Source organism: Phocoena sinus, chromosome 4 (genome assembly GCF_008692025.1).
Source record: "Phocoena sinus isolate mPhoSin1 chromosome 4, mPhoSin1.pri, whole genome shotgun sequence".
Taxonomy (NCBI): Eukaryota; Metazoa; Chordata; class Mammalia; order Artiodactyla; family Phocoenidae; genus Phocoena; species Phocoena sinus.
Window position 1 is genome coordinate 84,619,164 of NC_045766.1, and position 21,728 is coordinate 84,640,891.

The 21,728-nt window shown below is 36.8% G+C and overlaps 1 protein-coding gene across 4 annotated transcripts in view; it reads right to left on the reverse strand.

Annotated features, from left to right (window-relative positions):
• Positions 1-21,728, reverse strand: part of ATP6V1A (ATPase H+ transporting V1 subunit A) — a 56,140-nt gene that overhangs the window by 6,983 nt on the left and 27,429 nt on the right. For 3 of the 4 annotated variants that reach the window (XM_032630440.1, XM_032630442.1, XM_032630441.1), the window contains 10 exons: positions 16,331-16,459; positions 14,080-14,294; positions 13,663-13,800; positions 12,267-12,418; positions 8,504-8,666; positions 7,869-7,977; positions 3,424-3,546; positions 3,216-3,330; positions 2,327-2,390; positions 646-849 (listed from right to left, as the gene is read on the reverse strand). In XM_032630440.1, the coding sequence (XP_032486331.1) occupies positions 646-849; positions 2,327-2,390; positions 3,216-3,330; positions 3,424-3,546; positions 7,869-7,977; positions 8,504-8,666; positions 12,267-12,418; positions 13,663-13,800; positions 14,080-14,294; positions 16,331-16,459 (1,412 nt within the window). Of the gene's footprint in view, positions 1-645; positions 850-2,326; positions 2,391-3,215; positions 3,331-3,423; positions 3,547-7,868; positions 7,978-8,503; positions 8,667-12,266; positions 12,419-13,662; positions 13,801-14,079; positions 14,458-16,182; positions 16,460-21,728 lie in introns of all 4 variants that reach the window. The other variant, XM_032630443.1, reaches the window with a different exon arrangement.

Consider the following 21,728-nt stretch of genomic DNA (forward strand, 5'->3'; position numbering starts at 1 on the left):
TGTTGCAACATGTGTTTGAATTTCCCTTCCTTCTCAAGGCTGAAATGGAATATTAATTCCATTGTGTGTGCATGTATGTACGCGTGCGCACGTGAGTGTGTTGCAAAGGACATCTGGGTTGCTCCCACCTTTTAGTGCTTAGATGTTTCTATGAACGTGGGTACACAAATAGGCTGATTTTTTTTGAAACACCACATAGAGAGAAATGCCCAGCCAACCCTTAGCTATTCCAGTCATCCTAGCCCAGGCACCAGACATGTGAGGGAAGAAACTTTCAAATGACTATGGTCTCAGCCACCATATTACTGCAAAAACTGTATGAGGGGACCCAAGCAAGACTTCCCATCTGAGTCCACTAAACCCAAAAACCATGAGCAAAAAAACACTACTTAAGCCACTATATGTCGGAGTGGTTTGTTATTCAATAATAATCTAAACACCAATCATCTTTCTACTTTCCATAACACAAGCAGGTCCCTCAAATATCTGCTGGATAAAGGAATAATCTAAAATCCTATTAGCTTAAAAAATATTTAATAAATACTAATTCTCCCAGCAAGAATCCACATATCCAAGGTTCTGTTTGTCCTTAAAAAGCTTCAGTGCAACTCACAGACCTGTCTTCCACAAGATTTTACAACCTACCTTTCCCACAAGCTGTACAATTTCTGCCAAGTCTTCTTCTTCCTGCAGAATCTCCTTAGCTTTGGTCCTCAGAGGAACAAACTCTGTGAAGTGTTTGTCATAGTACTCATCCAAGGCACGCATGTACTTGCTGTAGCTGATCAGCCAGTTGACAGACGGGAAATGCTTCCGTTGAGCTAGTTTCTTATCTAAGCCCCAGAATACCTGATTTAAAGACAAAAGCAAAAACAAAACATAAAAATTTTTCTTAAATACAATTTTTTTTGAAGTATTGAAATGTATTTGTTTGTCCTAAATATGCAATTCTATACTTTTCTGGTCAAATTATTTATCTTTTTAGTATATAACAAGTATACATGAAATAGAATAAAACTGCAAATAGGAAAATATATTTCTTTTAGTTTCAGTATGGGTAATATCTACAAATCAAAATTTCCTTAATAGTATGTCAAATCTGATAGCAAAAACACTGACTCCTTTGAAGATTATGACACTGCAATATAAACAGACGGACCAGAAAATGCTTATTAAGATAGATACTTCACTTTAATGAAAACCTCTAAATGTTCTGAATAAATTCAGTTCCCTATCATTAAGGGCCAATCCTAAAAGATGTGACAGTCATTTTTCTGAGGCCAAACATATATATGTATTTTATGCGTTCCTAACTTTGCTCCCCATTTCCCTGAAATTAAAAATTCAAAATTTCAGCAAAGGTTAAACATCTTGAAAGTTGTAAATTTAGCCTCTACCACTTCCTTTTATCTGAAACTGACAGAAATATAGGCAAATATTCTATTTTTCCCATATGAATAATACATATGCTTATAAATGTATCAACATTAAAAAAATTATAGCTCTGATTTATATACATCTTTCATTTAGGCTTACTTTTTAAAAATTATTTATTTATTTATTTTTTATACAGCAGGTTCTTATTGGTTATCTATTTTATACATATTAGTGTATACATGTCAATCCCAATTTTCCAGTTCATCCCCGCCCCCACCCCCCCCAGGCTTACTTTTAATGGCCAAGTTGGCTGGCTATCCACTAGAATTCATGCCCTTGTCACCGGGAAGCTGCCTAGGCAGAAACTACACTTTCCAAGTTTTGCTTTCATCTGGGTGTGGCTAACAGAATGAGTGGGGTGACCAGGCCTAAGCCTGAAGTAGGTGTGCCTTCTACACAGTCCCCCTGTACCAGCCAGATGCAGACAACTACCAGGCTAGGTGGAGCCCAAGGTGGAAGAAGCGCTGGTTCTGGATTACTGTGGAATGGAAAAGAGCTGCCCTCTAATAGGGTTACCTGCCTTGGACCATACCACGAGGAGAAACTTCTATGGGGTTTTTGCCATTATATCTTTTTTGGGCCTATTTGTTTCTACTCCTAGGATTACTCTAACTCAAAGTGTAGTATTACTTTAACACGAATAAAACTTTGCTACCCAGATGTATTTTCCACTTACAGAATATTAAATCTATTATAAACTCTAGATAAAGAGCTAAGAAAGAACAGACAGCACTGAAGACTTTCAGTAGTAAGAATGTTGCTAAAACAGACTTTACCGCTGCCTACTCTTCAGTGACCAAATGAAATACTTCACAGTGATGTGGATAACATGAGGACAGCCTGGGGTGGGGTGGAGCTCAGAAGCTGACTACACTAGGGAAAGATATACCTGAACAATACCAAGAGTAGCAGATGTAACTGGATCAGAAAAATCACCACCAGGTGGAGAAACTCTAAATTTAAAAGAAGAAAAAGTCATTAGAAATGCTTATGGAAAATAACTTGTATATAAAAGCAATTTTTTGCAAGTCAATTTTAATGTAAATAACTTTAGAAATATGACCTTCGGAAAGAAAATCTTATACAAAAATCTCAAATAAAAACCAGTACTAAGTTGAAAATTAAGAATGACAACTATTAAACACCTTCTAGTTTGAGAAATGAGACAGATTTAATTATAATCTGTTTCACTATTCTAATCAAACAGATGAAACAGGAAGGAAGGAAAAGGTCTGAGAACAAAGTATGGCTTTATGTGGGGATCGTGAATCTTCACATTGTTTTTATCATGATACAGTCTTACCTTAACATGTCTATAATTTTCTAAATTATTTCTATGATATTGTGACTTGAATATAACAACTCAGTCAAGTCAAATCTATAGAACCAGAACATGTAGAGATGACCTAAACATGTGCATTTTAACGAGCTCCTCGGATGACTCAAGTGCAACCTTGGTTAAGAATCACTGCTCTCGGGCTTCCCTGGTGGCGCAGTGGTTGGGAGTCCACCTGCTGATGCAGAGGGCGCGGGTTCGTGGGTTCGTGCCCCGATCCGGGAGGATCCCACATGCCACGGAGCGGCTGGGCCCGTGAGCCATGGCTGCTGAGCCTGCGTGTCTGGAGCCTGTGCTCCGCAATGGGAGAGGCCACAACAGTGAGAGGTCCGCGTACCACAAAAAAAAAAAAAAAAAAATCACTGCTCTCAGGGGGGCTAAATATTGTCTCTTTAAAATAAATAACCTTTTTTCTTATGAAAAGTACAGTTTTGATACTTACGCTCCTACAATGCTGACACTCCCTTCTCTCTCAGGATTTCCAAGACATTTCACTCTGCCAGCTCGCTCATAGAATGAGGCCAGGCGGGCACCGAGATATGCAGGATATCCACTATCTGAAAAATGAAAAGAAATTTTAAGGAGAGGTTATAAGCCAGTCCCCAAATCCTAACAGTCTTGCTTATGTAATAAGCAATACAAAGACTTACCTGCAGGCATTTCAGCTAAGCGACCAGAGATTTCTCTAAGAGCCTCAGCCCATCTGGAGGTAGAGTCAGCCATCATACTGACGTGATAGCCCATGTCACGGAAATATTCTGACAGTGTAATTCCTAAATTGGGAAGAATATTACAAGTTATAATCCTATAAAGTATCATCCTGACTTTTTCACCCTTAAGAAAAATTTAAAGCAATAAGTTCCTAAGACTGCTGGCTGTTCACCGTAATCTGTGCTGCTTCTTTTGGGCACACAGCTGAATTATATTGTCTAGCCTCCTCTGCATTTACATGTGGCAAGTAACTGACCCCTATCTAATGGAATGTAAGAGTCATGTGTTCCACCACCAGGCAAGCCACACATCCTTCCATGCTACTTCTTCCTTCTGGTTTACTGAGAGGGCGAGAACTCCCAGGACCCATGCAAGATATGTGTCGAAATGAAAGAGCTCTTTTCAGCCTGCGTCCCAGCCCAAAAATGACAGAATAATGAAGATTGCCCGGATCATCTGAAATAAATGTCTATTATATTGAGCAATTATATGTTTGGGTTTATCATAGCCTAGTATACATTTTTAAAAGTAGGAAAAGACTTTCCTCCCATTCATTGTTGAGATAATTAGACATAGGCATCAAAAAATTCTCAACTAATTAGCTTGTTTGATTATTTTTCAAAAGTAACAAATGTTATTAATGTGAGTAATAATCTTAATTATCCAGATCATTCTGCTATGCAGATTGGGTCCTCTCCTGTAAAATCACATACAGTAAACCACTTAGAAGAAGCTAATATACAGAAAGAAGTCCTGGGTTCTACTTCCTATTCTGCCATTAATCTTAGCAAAATAACTTCATTTCCCAGTGTGGTTTCCTAATCTGTGAAAATGGAATAACTCTCACCCTATCTATCTACACATATCAGATGAAAAGATTTCTATAAATGCCCTCTGCAAAGTACAAAGTACTATACAACTCTAAGATATTAGAAATGTATATTTGTTGCTACATCATAAGCAACAGTAGATTCCAGCAAATCTACTGCCCTAATTCCCTTATTTTACCAGTAAAGAAACAGATGCTTATATAAGTAAAACAAAATAGTTGCTGGAAAACTCAGAACTTTACTATTTATCACATCCTTCAGAATAAAAAATACTGACTTAGGCTTCCAAAATATGATCCAAGGAACAAAGTCTTTAAGAAATCCACTTATCATTATTAAGGCTTAAAAAACACAGTAATTATCACATATTTCAATCTGATGGTAGAATCAGATCCTCTCTTATACAAATACGCTATGTCTCTGTGATAACATGCACTAATGCCTGTGTGTATATATTTATTAAAAAGACTTGATAGAAGAGACAGATACACATGACTAAACCTCAAAGAAGTCTCATAGACCACTTTCATAGACCTAAAGATATCAGTGCCTACAAGGAAAAAAAAAAAAACCCTCAGACAAAATCAAAAGATAAGCAAACTAGGACAATATCTGCAACTCATAACAGATGAAAGACTGATTTCAAAGAACTTTACCAATCCATATGATAAACAACTACTACCAATACAAAAATGGACAGAAGGCAGTTTTCAAATGGTGAATACACACGGAAAAGATGCTAGCTCACTGTAAGAAATACAGACCGAATAGGCATCTAATAAAGCAGGGATGGTAAAATGCTAATTATCAGATCTAGGTGTGGGGTACATGGGTATTCACTGTAATATTCTTTCAACTTTTCTGTATGATAAGGATCATAAGAAAGTTAGCATTTGTGAGGAAATTAGCATTGGTGAGTATGTGAAGAAGCAGAATTCTTTTCCACTGTTATTCCTTTTGAAGAGCTATTAGAAACTAAAATCTATATTAACAGTTGTATTCTTAGCAATTTTACTTCTAAGAACTTACCTGACAAAGATACAAAGAAACATGCGCATAAAACATAGCCACAGTGTAAAAAGCCACAGTGTACAAAGCCACAGTGTAAAAAACATGCTTAAGAATGTTTTATGGTGTGAAGTTTGTGGGAGCAAAAAAATTATCAATAATCCAAGTGCCCCCTAAAAGGATGCTGGTTAAATAAATTACGATATATCCATACAAAGGGATACTGTGCAGCCATTTAAAAGAAGTAGGTAGACTTGTCCTAAAATAGTAGATGAGTATGTCACTTTCTCCTTCTTCTCATAAGAGTAACCACCAAACAAGGAGAACAAGAAATACAGAAACACAAACTCCATAGTCAAAAATTAGGGGCCATGTTTAGCTTCACAACAAAATATGAGGAAAGCCAACTAAATGAGATAAAAAACAAACAAGGGGGTGGAAAGACACCAAGAATTCACCTGAGGCTGCACATCTCAGATTAAGCTTCTGCAAACCAGAAGGTACATCCTGAGGGGCAAAACCAAGAATCCGTTGTCTGGAACACAGTAAAAGGGGTACAGGGCTAGTGGCAGGGGTTCCTTGGACCCAGTTTGGCATCAAAGGGAAGTAGAGAGATGGGGACCCAAAAAAAAGGAAGGCACTCTTTTTCAGTAAGTAAAAAGTGAATGAGGCAGGGTAGAAGAGAAAGAATTCATTGTAAGTGGCCTTGTAGCTGCGGATTTTTGTTGGCAGGAAAGAAAAAGTAAAATAACTTACACAACTCTATGCTATAACAAACTTCACAGATTACCAGGAAGAATTCCTGCTACCCTGGACCACAGTAACAACCATTCCCTCCCATCTCCTGCAAAGATGAGTAATAGTAATAATAAACATCAGCACAGGAACAAAAATAAAAGAAAAAAAGAGACAGAAGAGCAGAGTACAACAATGAACCTGCCAAGAAACAAATGAAAACTGTGACCACAATTAATTAATAAAAGAAAATCTTAATATTGCATCCTACCACAAAATAAAAATCTCAAGGAGTATACAGTAAGATCACAAAAGATGTTTCATGAGCCAGCAGAACTCAGCAAAGAGCTAGAAGAACATAAAGGCTTCACTGGAAGCAATACAAAGAATACACGTTGATTACCCTGTTAAAAAATGGATAAAAGGCTAAATGAAAAGAATTAGAGAGGAAATGATGCATATGGAAACAGCTAAAGGAGATGCTATATGTTTAGCTTCAAGAAGATAACCATAATGGAAAAGAAAAAGTTTCAGAAACCATTCTCAAAAATTTTCCAAAATAAAAGACATATTCATAGATTGAAAAGGTATACTATGTCTCAGGAAAAAAATTATCAGAACTATCAATACTGGGATATATCCTAATAAAGTTATAAGACTTCAAGGTTAGGACTTCCCTGGTGGCGCCGTGGTTAAGAATCCGCCTGCCAATGCAGGGGACACTGTTTTGAGCCCTGGTCCGGGAAGATCCCACATGCCGCGGAGCAACTAAGCACGTGTGCCAGAACTACCGAACCTGAGCTCTAGAGCCCGCGAGCCACAACTACTGAACCCGTGTGCCACAAGTACTGAAGCCTGCGCACCTAGAGTCCAAGCTCCAAAACAAGAGAAGACACTGCAATGAGAAGCCCGTGCAACGCAATGAAGAGTAGCCCTCACTTGTGGCAACTAGAGAAAGCCCGTGCGCAGCAACGAAGACCCAACAATGAAGGTCTGATGCAGCCAAAAAATAAGTAAATAAAAAAAAGAAGACTTCAAAGTTAAAGAGACATTCCTTTGGGTAAAAAGAAAAATCACCTATAAAAGGAAAAAAAAGTAGGCCAGCGTCAGATCTCTCCCCAGCACTTAATGCTGAAATAAGAGTTCTCTAGGCAAGAAATACTGATCAAAAAATTTTAGACTCTGCCAAACTGTTAAAATTTAAAGGCAGCTGAAAAAACCCAGACTTACAAAGAAACAAGAATTCAAATTTTGTCCAACCATGAAACAAATGGAAAAACTGTAGTCAAGGGACTGCCAGTGGGCATGACTCCATTTCACTAGGTCTAAGGCTAATCCAAATACTGGATTTATGGTTATAGAACAGAATACGAACATTATAAATCCTGAAAATGTAGAAATCAAAGCACCAAAAGCTGGATGGAAGTGGGAGCAAAGATGGAAGATAATACATAAACATACTGATATTCAAAGTATTACAGTTCAAAGCTGATAATTCAAGTTATAGAGATACAGATATATTCAGAGATAGAGCAACGGTAAAACATGAAATGAAAAAAGGAAAACCAGTAGTAGAAGATACATCATTTTAAAGTCATCAAAAAGATTGTGGCAGCTCTATTAATGTCTTAAATTGACATATTCTCAAGATATAATAATATGTGAAATATTAAAAAAATATTCTAGGAACATGGTTGTGTGTATGTACTTTAGAATGAAAGAAAAGTTCTTTGGAAAAGAACAAGTTTGGTGCTAGATTTAAACTTAAGAACAGATATGTTAATCACTTTTATTCCAATTCATATACTCACCAGTATAAATAGAGGCTTCTCTAGCAGCAACAGGCATATTAGAGGTATTGGCTACCAACGCTGTCCTCTTCATAATTGACTCTACCTTACCATCAACTTCCATCGTGAGCTAGAGGCAAGCAATCTATTAGTGATCCCTAGAACATTCAGTCCCCTTTTCACAACTTGTTTATATTTAATCCCTCCTATAATCTGTATTCCCAAAGCCATATTCCCATCACTCCAACCTCTTCCCTCTATCCCACTGTGTGGTAAAGAAAACAGTCAGTATTTCCATTTCATAAATGAAGCCCATTATTTTATGGAAAAAGGAATATTACTACAGTAACCTAGTAGATCATATAAAGGCTATGTAAATTCACACCTATAAATATTTTGCCTATTGTATCTTTCTCCCAATAACTGAAAACCACCAGACCACAAAAAGAAACTTTCAAGTGTTTCACTGAAAAATTCAAATTCGTCTCCTTGAGTATACAAACTGAATCACAGATATAATTAGAAAAATTCCTTAAAAGATCCTTGACAAATGAGAGCATTGCTCCAGATTCAACACAAAGCTTTATTAATTGCCAATTAAAGTTGATTAGTGGTATTTTCTCTAGATTAGTATTGGAAGCGTTACAAATACAGACCTCTGGGAAGTCCCGGAGGACTTCAGACATCTCATTTCCTCTCTCACCACATCCTACGTAGATGATCACATCACTGTTGGAATACTTGGATAGAGACTGCGATATCACCGTCTTTCCACAGCCAAAAGCCCCAGGGATTGCAGTAGTTCCTCCCTGTACACATCTATACAAATAAAACAAGCACGGATTACTTTACTTGCTAATACATACCAATAAATAAAGTAGGTAAGTGACACAGAAATACAAGTTAAAGAACGAAAGCACTTTATAATACTGTCATCTGTATCTATATATGTACTTACAAAGATAGATATACAGATAGATATATAACAATTGCTCCCCTAGTTTCCACCTATAGTAGTATATGTTGTTTATTATAAATTAATCATTTCTATCATCTTTAATAGCGAAAAGTGAAAGTATATTCCATAAGGTAACTGGGGAAGAGGAATATGAAAATAAATAAAATAGCACTAATGATATTCTGAATGCTTAAATAAATTAGTTTATGAAAGGACAATGTAAGAATTAAAGCTGAAAGAAAAATATAAACACTTTGAAAGTTGTCTTCTGAGGTAAAAAATAAGATCTAAGAAATTCCTATCTTGTCACAGAGGTTAATAAATGAAGACTTTTGTTAAGGTGTTAAGTCAACCCTCTTTTACCCATTCAATAACGATTTATGAGGTACTTCCAAGGTACTACAAACTATGCTTGGAGATGCTGGAGAGACAACAGCGGAGAAAACAGCCATGTTTCTGTATTCAAAGAGCTCACATTCCAGTGGAGTCAACTGGAGAGTCAGCTTGTGATTACAGTACCATTTAGCAACCACTTTCAAACTTTCCCTAAAAAGTGTCAGTGGAGAGTGAAATACCGTTAAGGGCAGAAGGAAGTGAAGAGCAGAGGGAAGTGAATGTCACAGGTGTGTCTGTGTGTGCGGGTGAATGTGTGTGTCAGGCAGGAGTGTCTGGGCAGGAGAAATGAGACATAATGCTAAGGGAAATTCCTTGGTAATAGTGTGTTTTATCATAAAATTCACACAAACACTGCATCGTTAATAATAATAACAGACTTTTCTCATATGAAACTAATACGCATTAAAATGTTTTCTCCTTCAAACCTTTCAGTGACTCTGATACACTAAGAAGGCATGTCCATTCAGCCTATGGCTTTGTATACGTCTTTCAAATCACCTTTAAGCCAGGGTGGGGAGGCGAGGCTGGGTGTGCCCCACTTTAGAAGTTCAAAAATCCAATGTGAAAAGTGCTACCATAGAGACCATCCAAGGTTTGTGGGAGTACACAGGAAGGAGTACAAAGTCTGACACTGGATGGGAGTGGGATTAGGAAATTCTTTCCGAAAGAAGCTAAGACCTGAAAGAAAATAGAAATTAGCCAGATACAGGGAAATAACATTCCACATAGAGGGAATAGAATGCCCAAAGGCCCAGGGGCAAGAGGGAGCATTGCTTGAAGAATTAAAAGTCCTTCGTTAAGCCTGGAAGATGGTGTATAAGGAAGCAGTTGGGCAGACAAGTGGCTGAGACAATACTGGAAGGTAAGCAACAGCCAGATCATGGGTGGCTTTGTAAGGAGTTAAGGAGTGTGTGTTTGTCTTGAGAGCAATAAAGAGCTCTGAAGGGTTTCAAGCAATATTGTGCAGGATCACATATGTGTTTTAGTTGGATCACTATGTAATATGGACAACCACTTGGAAAGAAGGCAAAACTGAAGATGGGAAGTCTGATTAAATGAGTTTATTACAGGAATTAGGGTAAGATCCTTAATTATAGTCATGGAGTAGAGATGACAGATGCAGATAAAAAATATTTAGGGAATAGAATAACAGCATTAGTTCACTAATTAGATGTGGGAGGGTAAAAATGATACTTGAGAGAAGTCATAGATTTTCGATTAGGCATTCACTGGATGTATGATAATGACACTGGTTGAGAGAGGCAGCAAAGTTTCAAGGAAAGGAGTGGTGATTAAGATGATGATTTTAGTTTTAAACATACTGACTTTGAGGCACCTATAAGATATTCAAAAGGAGAGGTATAATCAGAAGTGGATGTATGAGTCTGGAACTCAGAAGAGATCTGGGATGAAGATACAGGTTTAGAAATCATCATATATAGATGAACATTTAAGTCTCGAGAGAGAATGAAGTCATCCACAGAGGGTAAGACGTATAATGAGGAAAGAAAAGGGAAAACCTCTAAGAAATATCAAAATTAAGGGAGAAGGAACCTGCAGCGGAGAATAAGCAATAGCTTCTTGTAGACAGAAGCTAACTGGAAAAGCAAAGAAAGAGGGTGTTTCAAAGAGGAAGAAGTAGAAAGCAATAGCCAATATCCAGTTGTAGGAATTAAGAAAACACTAAAACGTACTTATTGAATTGGGAGTGACTCATGATGTTAGTGAGAGTAGTTTCGGTTGAGGGGTGGCACCACGGGCAGATCAGTACAGTGAATTAGAGTGGGAAAAGTGGAGACAACTAATTTACTTTTTTTAAGAGGTTTGGCTGTGAAGATAGGGAGAAACGTAGTGGAAGGTAGAAAGGGGAAAAGGGTCGAAGGTAGATTTCTTCTCATTAGATGGGAGATAAAGAGAATATCACTTAATGGGAGGTCTTTGAGAAAACATGAGGTGGGATAAACTCCAGAAAAAGGAGAGAGGTAAGGGATGGATGGGAGTGTACGTTAACTGATGGAGTTCCAAATCTGATGGCCTGTCATTTCTCTGTGAAGGATCCAGCATGATCACTTGTTGAGAATGAAGGAGAAAGAAGACTGGAGTTGAAGCTCTGAGGCAAGTGGAGAGGTTTGAAATAGTCACTGAGGAGAGCAGGAGAATCATAATCAGAGAAATGCTGAACGACTGTGCCACAGTGGTGAGATACCAACTTGCACTTATTTATTTTTCTCAGCAGCTTGTGTGTAGATTTGGGAGAAGGAGATAGCAGGACTGATTCACAGTTGATATTTCGCCAGGTGGGCATGGCAGAAGACAAAGGAACCAAGAAAATTTAATATACTGACAGATGTCAGTAAAAGTGATGAACTATTAAACTTAAACTGGATAGTGAAGGATATGGAAAGAGGAGGTACTGACTAAATAAGAAGAGTCAAAGTACTCAAGATCTTATGAGAGAGGAATAGTGAGAACAATGCACAGAGTAGGTTTAAAGGTAAGAGGCTGAAGAGTAAGTGAGACATACATGGGTTGGTGATCAGAAGTTGAAAGAATTACTACATCACTGCTTCAGTCTTTTCTGTGAATTAAATGATGAAGTTATCTGTTAAAAGTAAAGCAGGGTATGGTAATGCCTAAGATTTAAAGAGAAAGGAGGTTTTTAAGCAGGTGATGAAGAAAATGGCAAAGAGCAGACTACAAAGTAAGAAAGATTGCTGGGTAGCATAGAGAACCCAGTTGATGTTAGAAGTCATCAATTTATAGTGACACCAATCTACTAATTCTAGGATAACTTAAGAAAAATAGTTATATTATTTTGGCACAGATTTCCTTCTGGAAATTTCATTTTTTCAGAAAGTTTTAGAAATAATGCTTTCCTTTTGCAACTGCGAAAAAATAAATTTTCTTCAACAGTTTGATTCTCTAAATGAGCACTGGTAAAATATATTTCTCTAGATAAAATGTATTAAAGGATTAGCACATAAAACCTTTATCTATAAAGAACTGAAAAAGTAAGTACATATAATAACTCTGAGGGAAAACCACGGGACACAAATCAAACTTACGGAAAAAGGGCATCAAGGACTCTCTGGCCAGTCAACAGAGGATGATTAGCTGGCAACTTCTCAGTGACAGGCCGAACCTGACGTACAGGCCATACTTGGACCATGCTGAACTTCTCCTTTATACCTTCAAATTCAAGCTCCAACACAACATCCTAGGAAAATACAGCAGGACTTTAAGTACATCATAAACATTTCTTCCTCTAAAATCAAAGTAACGCCAGATTTCTCTTGGGGGGTTAGGGAGGTGGTATGTGGAAGTGGGGAGGGAGATTTATACTTTTTTATTGTAAATCTTTAAATACTGTTCTAGTTTTTTTTAAACCAGGTGCATTATTACTATTTTAATGATTTTTTTAAAAAGCTTAGAAGTTTTGGAGAAAGGAGTATCTCAAGTAATAGGGGGATAGTTAAATAAATTACATGAATATGCATAGGAAAAATTCTTGAAGGGTACAGAAGATACTCCTGGGACTGAGGGAGGGAAGAAATGAAAGCTTTCATAATTTATCTTCCATTCTTTATTTTGCTTACTTTATTATAATGCTCTTACACTGCTTTAATGAAAAATACTAATCTATTAAGAACCCTAACATATTTAATAAAGTTAAATATTTTAAATTATTTACAAAAGCAAAAAGATAATGAGTAATACGCTAACGTTGGTGAACACTGAGATGGTTTTAACTGTTCACAAACAATCTCAAAGTCCATAGATCTATAGAAATCTGTAATCTTGTTGATGCATGAATCTGAACTGTCTACTTCAGGGTTTTCTTTCAAGTATAGGTGAGTCTCTAAGCTAGTGAGTAAGGTTAGCTGACTGCCCAGAATCCCGATTTAATTCTTTTGCTCTGTATATGTTGTAGAGCACAGACTCTTATTATCTTTTATTATATTTTATTGGGAAAAAATTATATGCTATAATGATCTGCTCAATAAAGCTATCTTCATACCCACAAAGATTATCATGCACCTACTGTATTTGGTATGATGTGACTATCAATAACATAAAAGGACTAAGTTTTAAGTGGCTCACCCAGAGTAAGAACTTATATTATCCATTCTACAATTCATTATGTGAATAGAGACTGACAAAAAGATCAAAGTCTATTCTATGCCTAAAGAATCAGAGGTTTAAATAATGTAGCATAAGTTAAGAAGGTAGGAAAATACTACACTAGCTATTTCTCTTCAAAAAGAAATAATATATTTTGCTTTTTGTATTCTCAAGCTCAAGTTTTAAAGAAAACAATCTTAAATAAAAAAATAATTATGGGAGTAACTTAAAACATACACATTAAATATGAATTCTGTAACTATTCAGAGTACTAAAACTGGGCAACTGTCACATATAAGGGGGGCCACTCTTGTGAGATAAAGTTTATATGATACTTACAGAGGTATCGTAATTTCCAGGTGGAGCAATGTAAGTGACAGTTCCTCTGTTTCGTGGGGGCAACATGATTTTGTGTTTGATGAGTGAGTTCTCATTGACAATTCCATAAATATCTCCACCAGTGATGTGACTACCAACCTAGAGAACAAATGCACTTGTTTAATGTTCAAATAAATGTCAAACCACTTAATGTTTAATAAACGTCAAGCAGACTCACCCTTGCTATTATTTAAATCATTTGCTTCACTTATCAATAGAACACATTTGTTCTATAATCCTTCTAGTGGAGCTAAAAAAAAGATGTAAACTATGCTTCTATGGTCTATTTTTATTTTGACTAAGAGTACAAAATAGTTCAGTAAACACTCTTTTCACATTCTTTCACCAATTTTAGAAATTTAGGTTACAAAGACATACCCGTAGGTTTTTGCAAGGTGTGAAATCCCATTTGACATCTCTGCTAAGAGCAGACACATTTACTCCTCTGGGAATGTAAATACTTTGAGTCTGATTGCTGATATCCGACAAAGGTCTTTGAATACCATCAAAAATGGCTCCCATAATGCCAGGACCAAGCTCTACTGAGAGGGGTTTACCAGTGCGGAGTACAGGATCTCCAACAGACACACCAGCTGGAAATGGCAGTTGAGAAAAACTCACTATGAAAGATTAGAGATACTATAAAAAGGAAATACCACAGTTTAACAGGAAATGATACATAAGGCACTAAACCTGCGATTCTCAAACTTTTAGTCCACAGCATCCTTAGTGTTTCAGTAACTTTTTCATAGTGACCTACAACAAAAGATATATATGTATATATATATATATATATATATAATTCCATCTATTAAATAATTATGTCCAAACATCTTAATATATGTGTATGTCCTAACAACTAAGTGGTACTTTGAAAAATTGAAAGAAAAAAGAACATTTTAATTTCATTATAAAATAATCTCAATTCTTAAAAATGGGATTTATGTGCCTGTTGGGTATTCTACAATTTCCAAACCTTGGAGTCAGATTGAATACTCATCCCACATCATTTTTGTATGACACTTGGTTTTTAGCTTAGCAATTGCCAAAACTCAGCTTCACAAAGATACGATACCATCGACAAGAATACAGTAGAGTCAAATAATAAAAGTGTTTATTATCTCAAGCTACTAGTTCTCATGGTGCCTGACAAAATGTCTAATATCCCCGTGTTTACCGTAAAACCTTAAAATATCCTGGGGCACCCACGTGAGTTTGCTGCAGCTGCCCAGAGTGCCCTGGGGCACAGTTTAGGAACCACAGGCTTAAAAATAAAAGCAAAGCCTCTCCATCATACTTTGTTTCAACTATACTGGTGAGGAGTATCAGTTCCCTAAAAAGGATATTAGGACCTGGACAAAAACTTAAACTCTTAAGACTAAGAAACAACCAAAAAAATCTTTAGACTTAACAATCATTAAGGGATTTATTAATAAATGTTGGTATATTCGTAAGCTGAAATTCTATGTAGACGTAAAAAAGACTAGGCACTTCTACAAATTTTTCAAGAAAGATCTCCAAAATATATTTTCATTTCCAATATTTGATTATGAAATATTTCAAACCTACAGCAAAGCTGAAAGAATTTTACAGTGATCTACCATAAACATTGTACTATATTTATCACATATTTATCCACCTTCCACCATACATATATATATATATATATATATTTTTTTTTTTTTTTTTTGGCGGTACGCGGGCCTCTCACTGCTGTGGTCTCTCCAGACGCACAGGCTCAGCGGCCATGGCTCACAGGCCCAGCCGCTCTGCGGCATGTGGGATCTTCCCGGACCGGGGCACGAACTCATGTCCCCTGCATTAGCAGGCAGACTCTCAATCACTGCGCCACCAGGGAAGCCCCTACATATATTTTTAAGTGAAAAAAACAAGGTGCAGAACAGTGCATATAATATGCTATCTTTTGGGGAAAAAAGGAAATAAAAATAAAAATATATATTTATATTGGTTCATATAACAAACTAGAAGGATACAGAATAAATGAAACTAACAAAATGGGCTGCATGAATGCATGTCTGTTTTGAAAATTGGCCAAATACAGGATAACAAAGGCAGAGCGGGTTCTCACTATACACATGGTCATTTGTTTATTTTAACTCTTCAAGCCATGTAGAAGACTAAATAAAAGATAAACCTAACAATAGAAAAAAATCCTTTTGATTAGTGATGATTTCATAGCTATGAAGACTCTTAATTTTATTAAAAATTTCAAATTAAAAATTTTAATTTTATTAAAAAATTTCAGATTTTGTTTAGAATTAGCACTCCAATACTGACAGAGAGAACAGGTACCATAAGCATATATTTTAGTATGGCAAAAAAGCTGTACCAAATAAAACTTAATTAAGTAGCCAAAGAAGTAATGCTGATCTTGAGAATAAGAGCAATGAAATATTAAGAGCAATGAAAGGTCAGGAGATAATACTAATTTCTTAAAATAAGAGCACTAATTCTTAGTACCTTTCTTCAATAAACTCCTATATATCAGGTTTCTTCAAAACACCAATATTCCACGTTTCTGATACCATTGGTGCTGCTTATACCTTTGCCATAAATCTTTCAAATCTGATTTATAGAAAATGGCTAGAAATTGAACCAAAAAGGATACAGGTTTCTTCATACACCTGGATAGTGGCCATGTCACCCTCCAATCGGATAATCTCTCCAACCAACTCACTGTGGCCTACTCGCACCAGTTCATACATGGCTGCACCTGCCATGTCACAAGCTGTAACCACTGAAAAGAACAAATGAGTATTAAGATAATTAAAACATCCAATAAATCCTATAATACACTTCTCTCATATATTCACAGGAAAAATAAAATACCTACTATGGAACATACTATCTCATAAAAAGACAGTTTTAAAAAATTATACTTGATTTAAAATACTGTGTTAGCCGCAGAAATACAAAGCATCCTAAGAGACTACTACAAGCAACTCTATGCCAATAAAATGGACAACCTGGAAGAAATGTTAGAAAGGTATAACCTTCCATGACTGAACCAGGAAGAAACAGAAAATATGAACAGACCAATCACAAGTAATGAAATTGAAACTGTGATTAAAAATCTTCCAACAAAAGTCCAGGACAGATGGCTTTGCAGGTGAATGCTACCAAACATTTAGAGAAGAGCTAACACCCATCCTTCTCAAACTCTTTCAAAAAAGTGCAGAGGAAAGAATACTCCCAAACTCATTCTATGAGGCCACCATCACCCCGAAACCAAAACCAGACAAAGGTACTATAAAAAAAGAAAATCACAGGCCAATATCACTGATGAATATAGATGCAAAAATCCTCAACAAAATACTAGCAAACAGAATCCAACAACACATTAAAAGGATTACACCATGATCAAGTGGGATTTATCCCAGGGATGCAAGGATTCTTCAATATATGCAAATCAATCAAGGTGATACACCATAGTAACAAACTGAAGAATAAAAACCATATGATCATCTCAATAGATGCAGAAAAAGCTTCTGACAAAATTCAACACCTAGTCATGATAAAAACACTCCAGAAAGTGGGCATAGAGGGAACCTACCTCAACATAATAAAGACCATATACGACAAACTGACAGGAAACATCATTCTCAATGGTGAAAAACTGAAAGCATTTCCTCTAAGATCAGGAACAAGACAAGGATAACCACTCTCACCACCATTATTCAACAGAGTTTTGGAATTCCTAGCCACAGCAATCAGAGAAGAAAAAGAAATAAAAGGAATACAAATTGGAAAAGAAGAAGTAAAACTGTCACTGTTTGCAGGTGACATGATCCTATACATAGTGAATCCTAAACATGCCACCAGCAAACTATTAGAGCTAATCAATGAATCTGGTAAAGTTGCAGCATACAAAATTAATGCACAGAAATCTCTTGCATTCCTATACACTAACAATGAAAGATCAGAAAGAGAAATTAAGGAAACAATCCCATTTACCACTGCAACAAAAAGACTAAAATACCTAGGAATAAACCTACCTAAGGAGGCAAAAGACTTGTATGCAGAAAACTATAAGACACTGATGAAAGAAATCAAACATGACACAAACAGATGGAGAGATATACCATGTTCTTGGATTGGAAAAATCAATTGTGTGAAAATGTCTATACTACCCAAAGCAATCTACAGATTCAATGCAATCCCTATCAAATTACCAGTGGCATTTTTTACAGAACTAGAACAAAAAATCTTAAACTTGGTATGGAGACCCCCAATAGCCAAAGCAGTCTTGAGGGAAAAAAACGGAGCTAGAGGAATAAGACTCCCTGACATCAGACTATACTACAAAGCTACAGTAATCAAGACAATATGGTACTGGCACAAAAACAGAAATATAGATCAATGGAACAGGATAGAAAGCCCAGAGGTAAACCCATGCACCTATGTTCAACTAATCTATGACAAAGGAGGCAAGGATATACAATGGAGAAAAGACAGTCTCTTCAATAAGTGATGCTGGGAAAACTGGACAGCTACACGTAAAAGAATAAAATTAGAACACTCCCTAACACCATAGACAAAAATAAACTCAAAGTGGATTAAAGACCTAAATGTAAGACCAGACACTATAAAACTCTTGGAGGAAAACACAGGAAGACCATCCTTTGACATAAATCACAGCAGGATCTTTTTTGATCTACCTCCTAGAGTAATGGAAAGAAAAAAAAATAAACAAATGGGACCTAATGAAACTTAAAAGCTTTTGCAAGCAAAGGAAACCATAAACAAGACGAAAAGACCACCCTCAGAATGGGAGAAAATATTTGCAAACGAATCAACGGACAAAGGATTAATCTCCAAGATATATGAACAGCTTATGCAGCTCAATATTAAAAAAACAAACAACCCAATCAAAAAGTGGGCAGAAGACCTAAATAGACATTTCTCCAAAGAAGACATACAGATGGCCAAGAAGCACATGGAAAGCTGCTCAACATCAGTAATTATCAGAGAAATTCAAATGAAAACTACAATGAGGTATCACCTCACACCAGTTAGAATGGGCATCATCAGAAAATCTACAAACAACAAATGCCGGACAGGGTGTGGAGAAAAGGGAACCCTCTTGCACTGTTGGTGGGAATGTAAATTGATACAGCCGCTATGCAGAACAGTATGGAGGTTCTTTAAAAAACTAAAAATAGAATTACCATGACCCTGCAATCCCACTACTGGGCAAATACCCAGAGAAAACCATAATTCAAAAGGACACATGGCCCCCAATGTTCATTGTAGCACTATTTACAATAGCCAGGTCATGGAAGCAACCTAAATGCCCATAGACAGATGAGTGGATAAAGAAGATATGGTACATATATACAATGGAATATTACTCAGCCATAAAAAGGAATAAAATTGGGTCATTTGTAGAGACGTGGAAGGATCTAGAGGCTGTCATACAGAGTGAAGTAAGTCAGAAAGAGAAAAACAAATATCATATATTAACGCATTTATGTGGAACCTAGAAAAATGGTACAGATGAACCTGTTTGCAGGGCAGAAATAGAGACACAGATGTAGAGGACAAATGTATGGACACCAAGGGGCTAAAGTGGGGGGTGTGGGGTGGTGGTGGGATGAATTGGGAGATTGGGATTGACATGTATACACTGATGTGTATAAAATGGATGACTAATAAGAACCTGCTGTATAAAAAAATAAATAAAATAACATGCAAAAATTCAAAGAAGTATATAAAAAAATAAAATACTGTGTTAGTTTCAGGTGTACAGCAAATGATTCAGTTATATACTTTTTTTTCAGATTACTCTCCATTTATAGATTATTACAATATATGGAATATAATTCCCTGTGCTATACAGTAAATCCTTGTTGCTTATCTATTTCATGCACAATAGTTTGGATCTGTTAATCCCATACTCCTAATTTGTCCTCTCCTGCTTCCCTCTCCCTTTTGGTAACCATAAATTTGTTTTCTATGTCTGTGAGTCTGTTTCATATACAGATTTATTTGTATTATTTTTTAGATTCCACATCTTAGTGATATCATACAATATTTGTCTTTGACTTACTTCACTAAGTATAATATTCTCTAGGTTCATCCATGTTGCTGCAAATGGCAATATTTCATTCTTTTTATGGCTGAGTAATATTCCATTGTATATATATACCATATCTTCTTAAGCCAATCATCTGTTGATGGGTACTTAGTTTGCTTCTATGTCTTGCCTACTGTAAATAGTGATGCTATGAACATTGGGGTAGATGCATCTTTCGAATTAAGAGTTTTCCTCTTTGCTGGACATATACCCAGAAGTAGGACTGCTGAATCATATGGTAGCTCTATTTTCAGTTTTCTAAGGAACATCCATATTGCTTTCCATAGTAGCTACACCAATTTACATCCCCACCAACAGTGTAGGAGGGTTTGCTTTTCTCCACATCCTCTTCAGCATTTATTATTTGCAGACTTTTTTGATGACAGCCATTCTAACTGCTTTGAGAAGATACCTCACTGTCGTTTTGATCTTCATTTCTCTAATAATTAGTGATGTTGAACATCTTTTTATATGCCTGTCGGTCAGCGTGTGCCTTCTTTGGTAAAATGTCTATTTAGGTCTTCTGCCCTTTTTTTTTTTTTTTCCTGCCTTTTTTTTTTTTTTTTTTGCGGTACGTGGGCCTCTCACCGCCGTGGCCTCTCCCACTGCAGAGCACAGGCTCCAGAAGCGCAGGCCCAGCGGCCGTGGCTCACGGGCCCAGCCGCTCCGCGGCACGTGGCATCTTTCCGGACCGGGGCACGAACCCGCGTCCCCTGCATCGGCAGGCGGACTCCCAACCACTGCGCCACCAGGGAAGCCCTCTGCCCATTTTTTGATTGAGTTGTTTGGTTTTTCGATATTGAGTTGCATGAGCTGTTTGTATATTTTGGATATTAACCCTTTGTCAGTCACATCATCTGCAAATATTTTCTTCCATTCCATATGTTGTCTTTTTGTTTGTTGATCAAAAGACACATTTTTAGGGACTTCCCTGGTGGCGCAGTGTTTAAGAACCCGCCTGCCAATGCAGGGGACACAGGTGAGATCCCTGGTCTGGGAAGATCCCACATGCCATGGAGCAACTAAGCCTGTACGCCACAACTACTGAGCCTGCACTCTAGAGCCCACGTGCTGCAACTACTGAGCCCACGTGCTGCAGCTACTGAAGCCTGTGCGCCTAGAGCCCGTGCTCTGCACCAGGAGAAGCCACTGCAATGAGAAGCCTGTGCACCACAACAAAGAGTAGCCCCTGCTCGCTGCAACTAGAGGAAGCCCGCACGCAGCAATGAAGACCCAACGCAGCCAAAAAAAAAAAAGAGAGACATTTTTAGCATATGACATAGTTGGGGTAAACAATAAAATTTGTTAGGCTAAAGATTACTTATTTACATAATATACATGAAAACTATATTCATTTTGAAGTTCTATATGACAAACTCTTACCTAGTAGCATTGAGGCAAGTTTTGATCAACCTAGGTTGCTATAATATATGGAATGATGGGTTTTGGAAAAATAGTAATAAAAAAAACCTTTAAAACTAAAATGAGAACAAGAGCTTTAGCTAGTTGCATGATAGAATGCCACACAATTATCAGTTTGCTGTGTTGTCACCATCGCTTTGAGAAATATTATATAAAACAACATCTTTACTTTCTAACATTTTATACCAGTGGTTCTTAAAACTCTTCTGGAACAAAGACTCTTGATAAACTAATGACAGATCTATCTAGAAAACCTCCCATTTGCATCAAAAATTTGTTTCATATCCCATAGGATGTTTATTTCATATCCCATAGGACATTTATAATCAGTCACCACCACTGGGTGAAATCCTAATTAAAAATCCCTATTTCTTATAAATACTGAACTAGAATTTACACTTATTATTTTGGTTTATTTATTTGTTTGTTTATTTATGGCTGAGTTGGGTCTTCATTGCTGTGTGCGGGCTTTCTCTAGTTGCGGTGAGCAGGGGCTACTCTTCGTTGC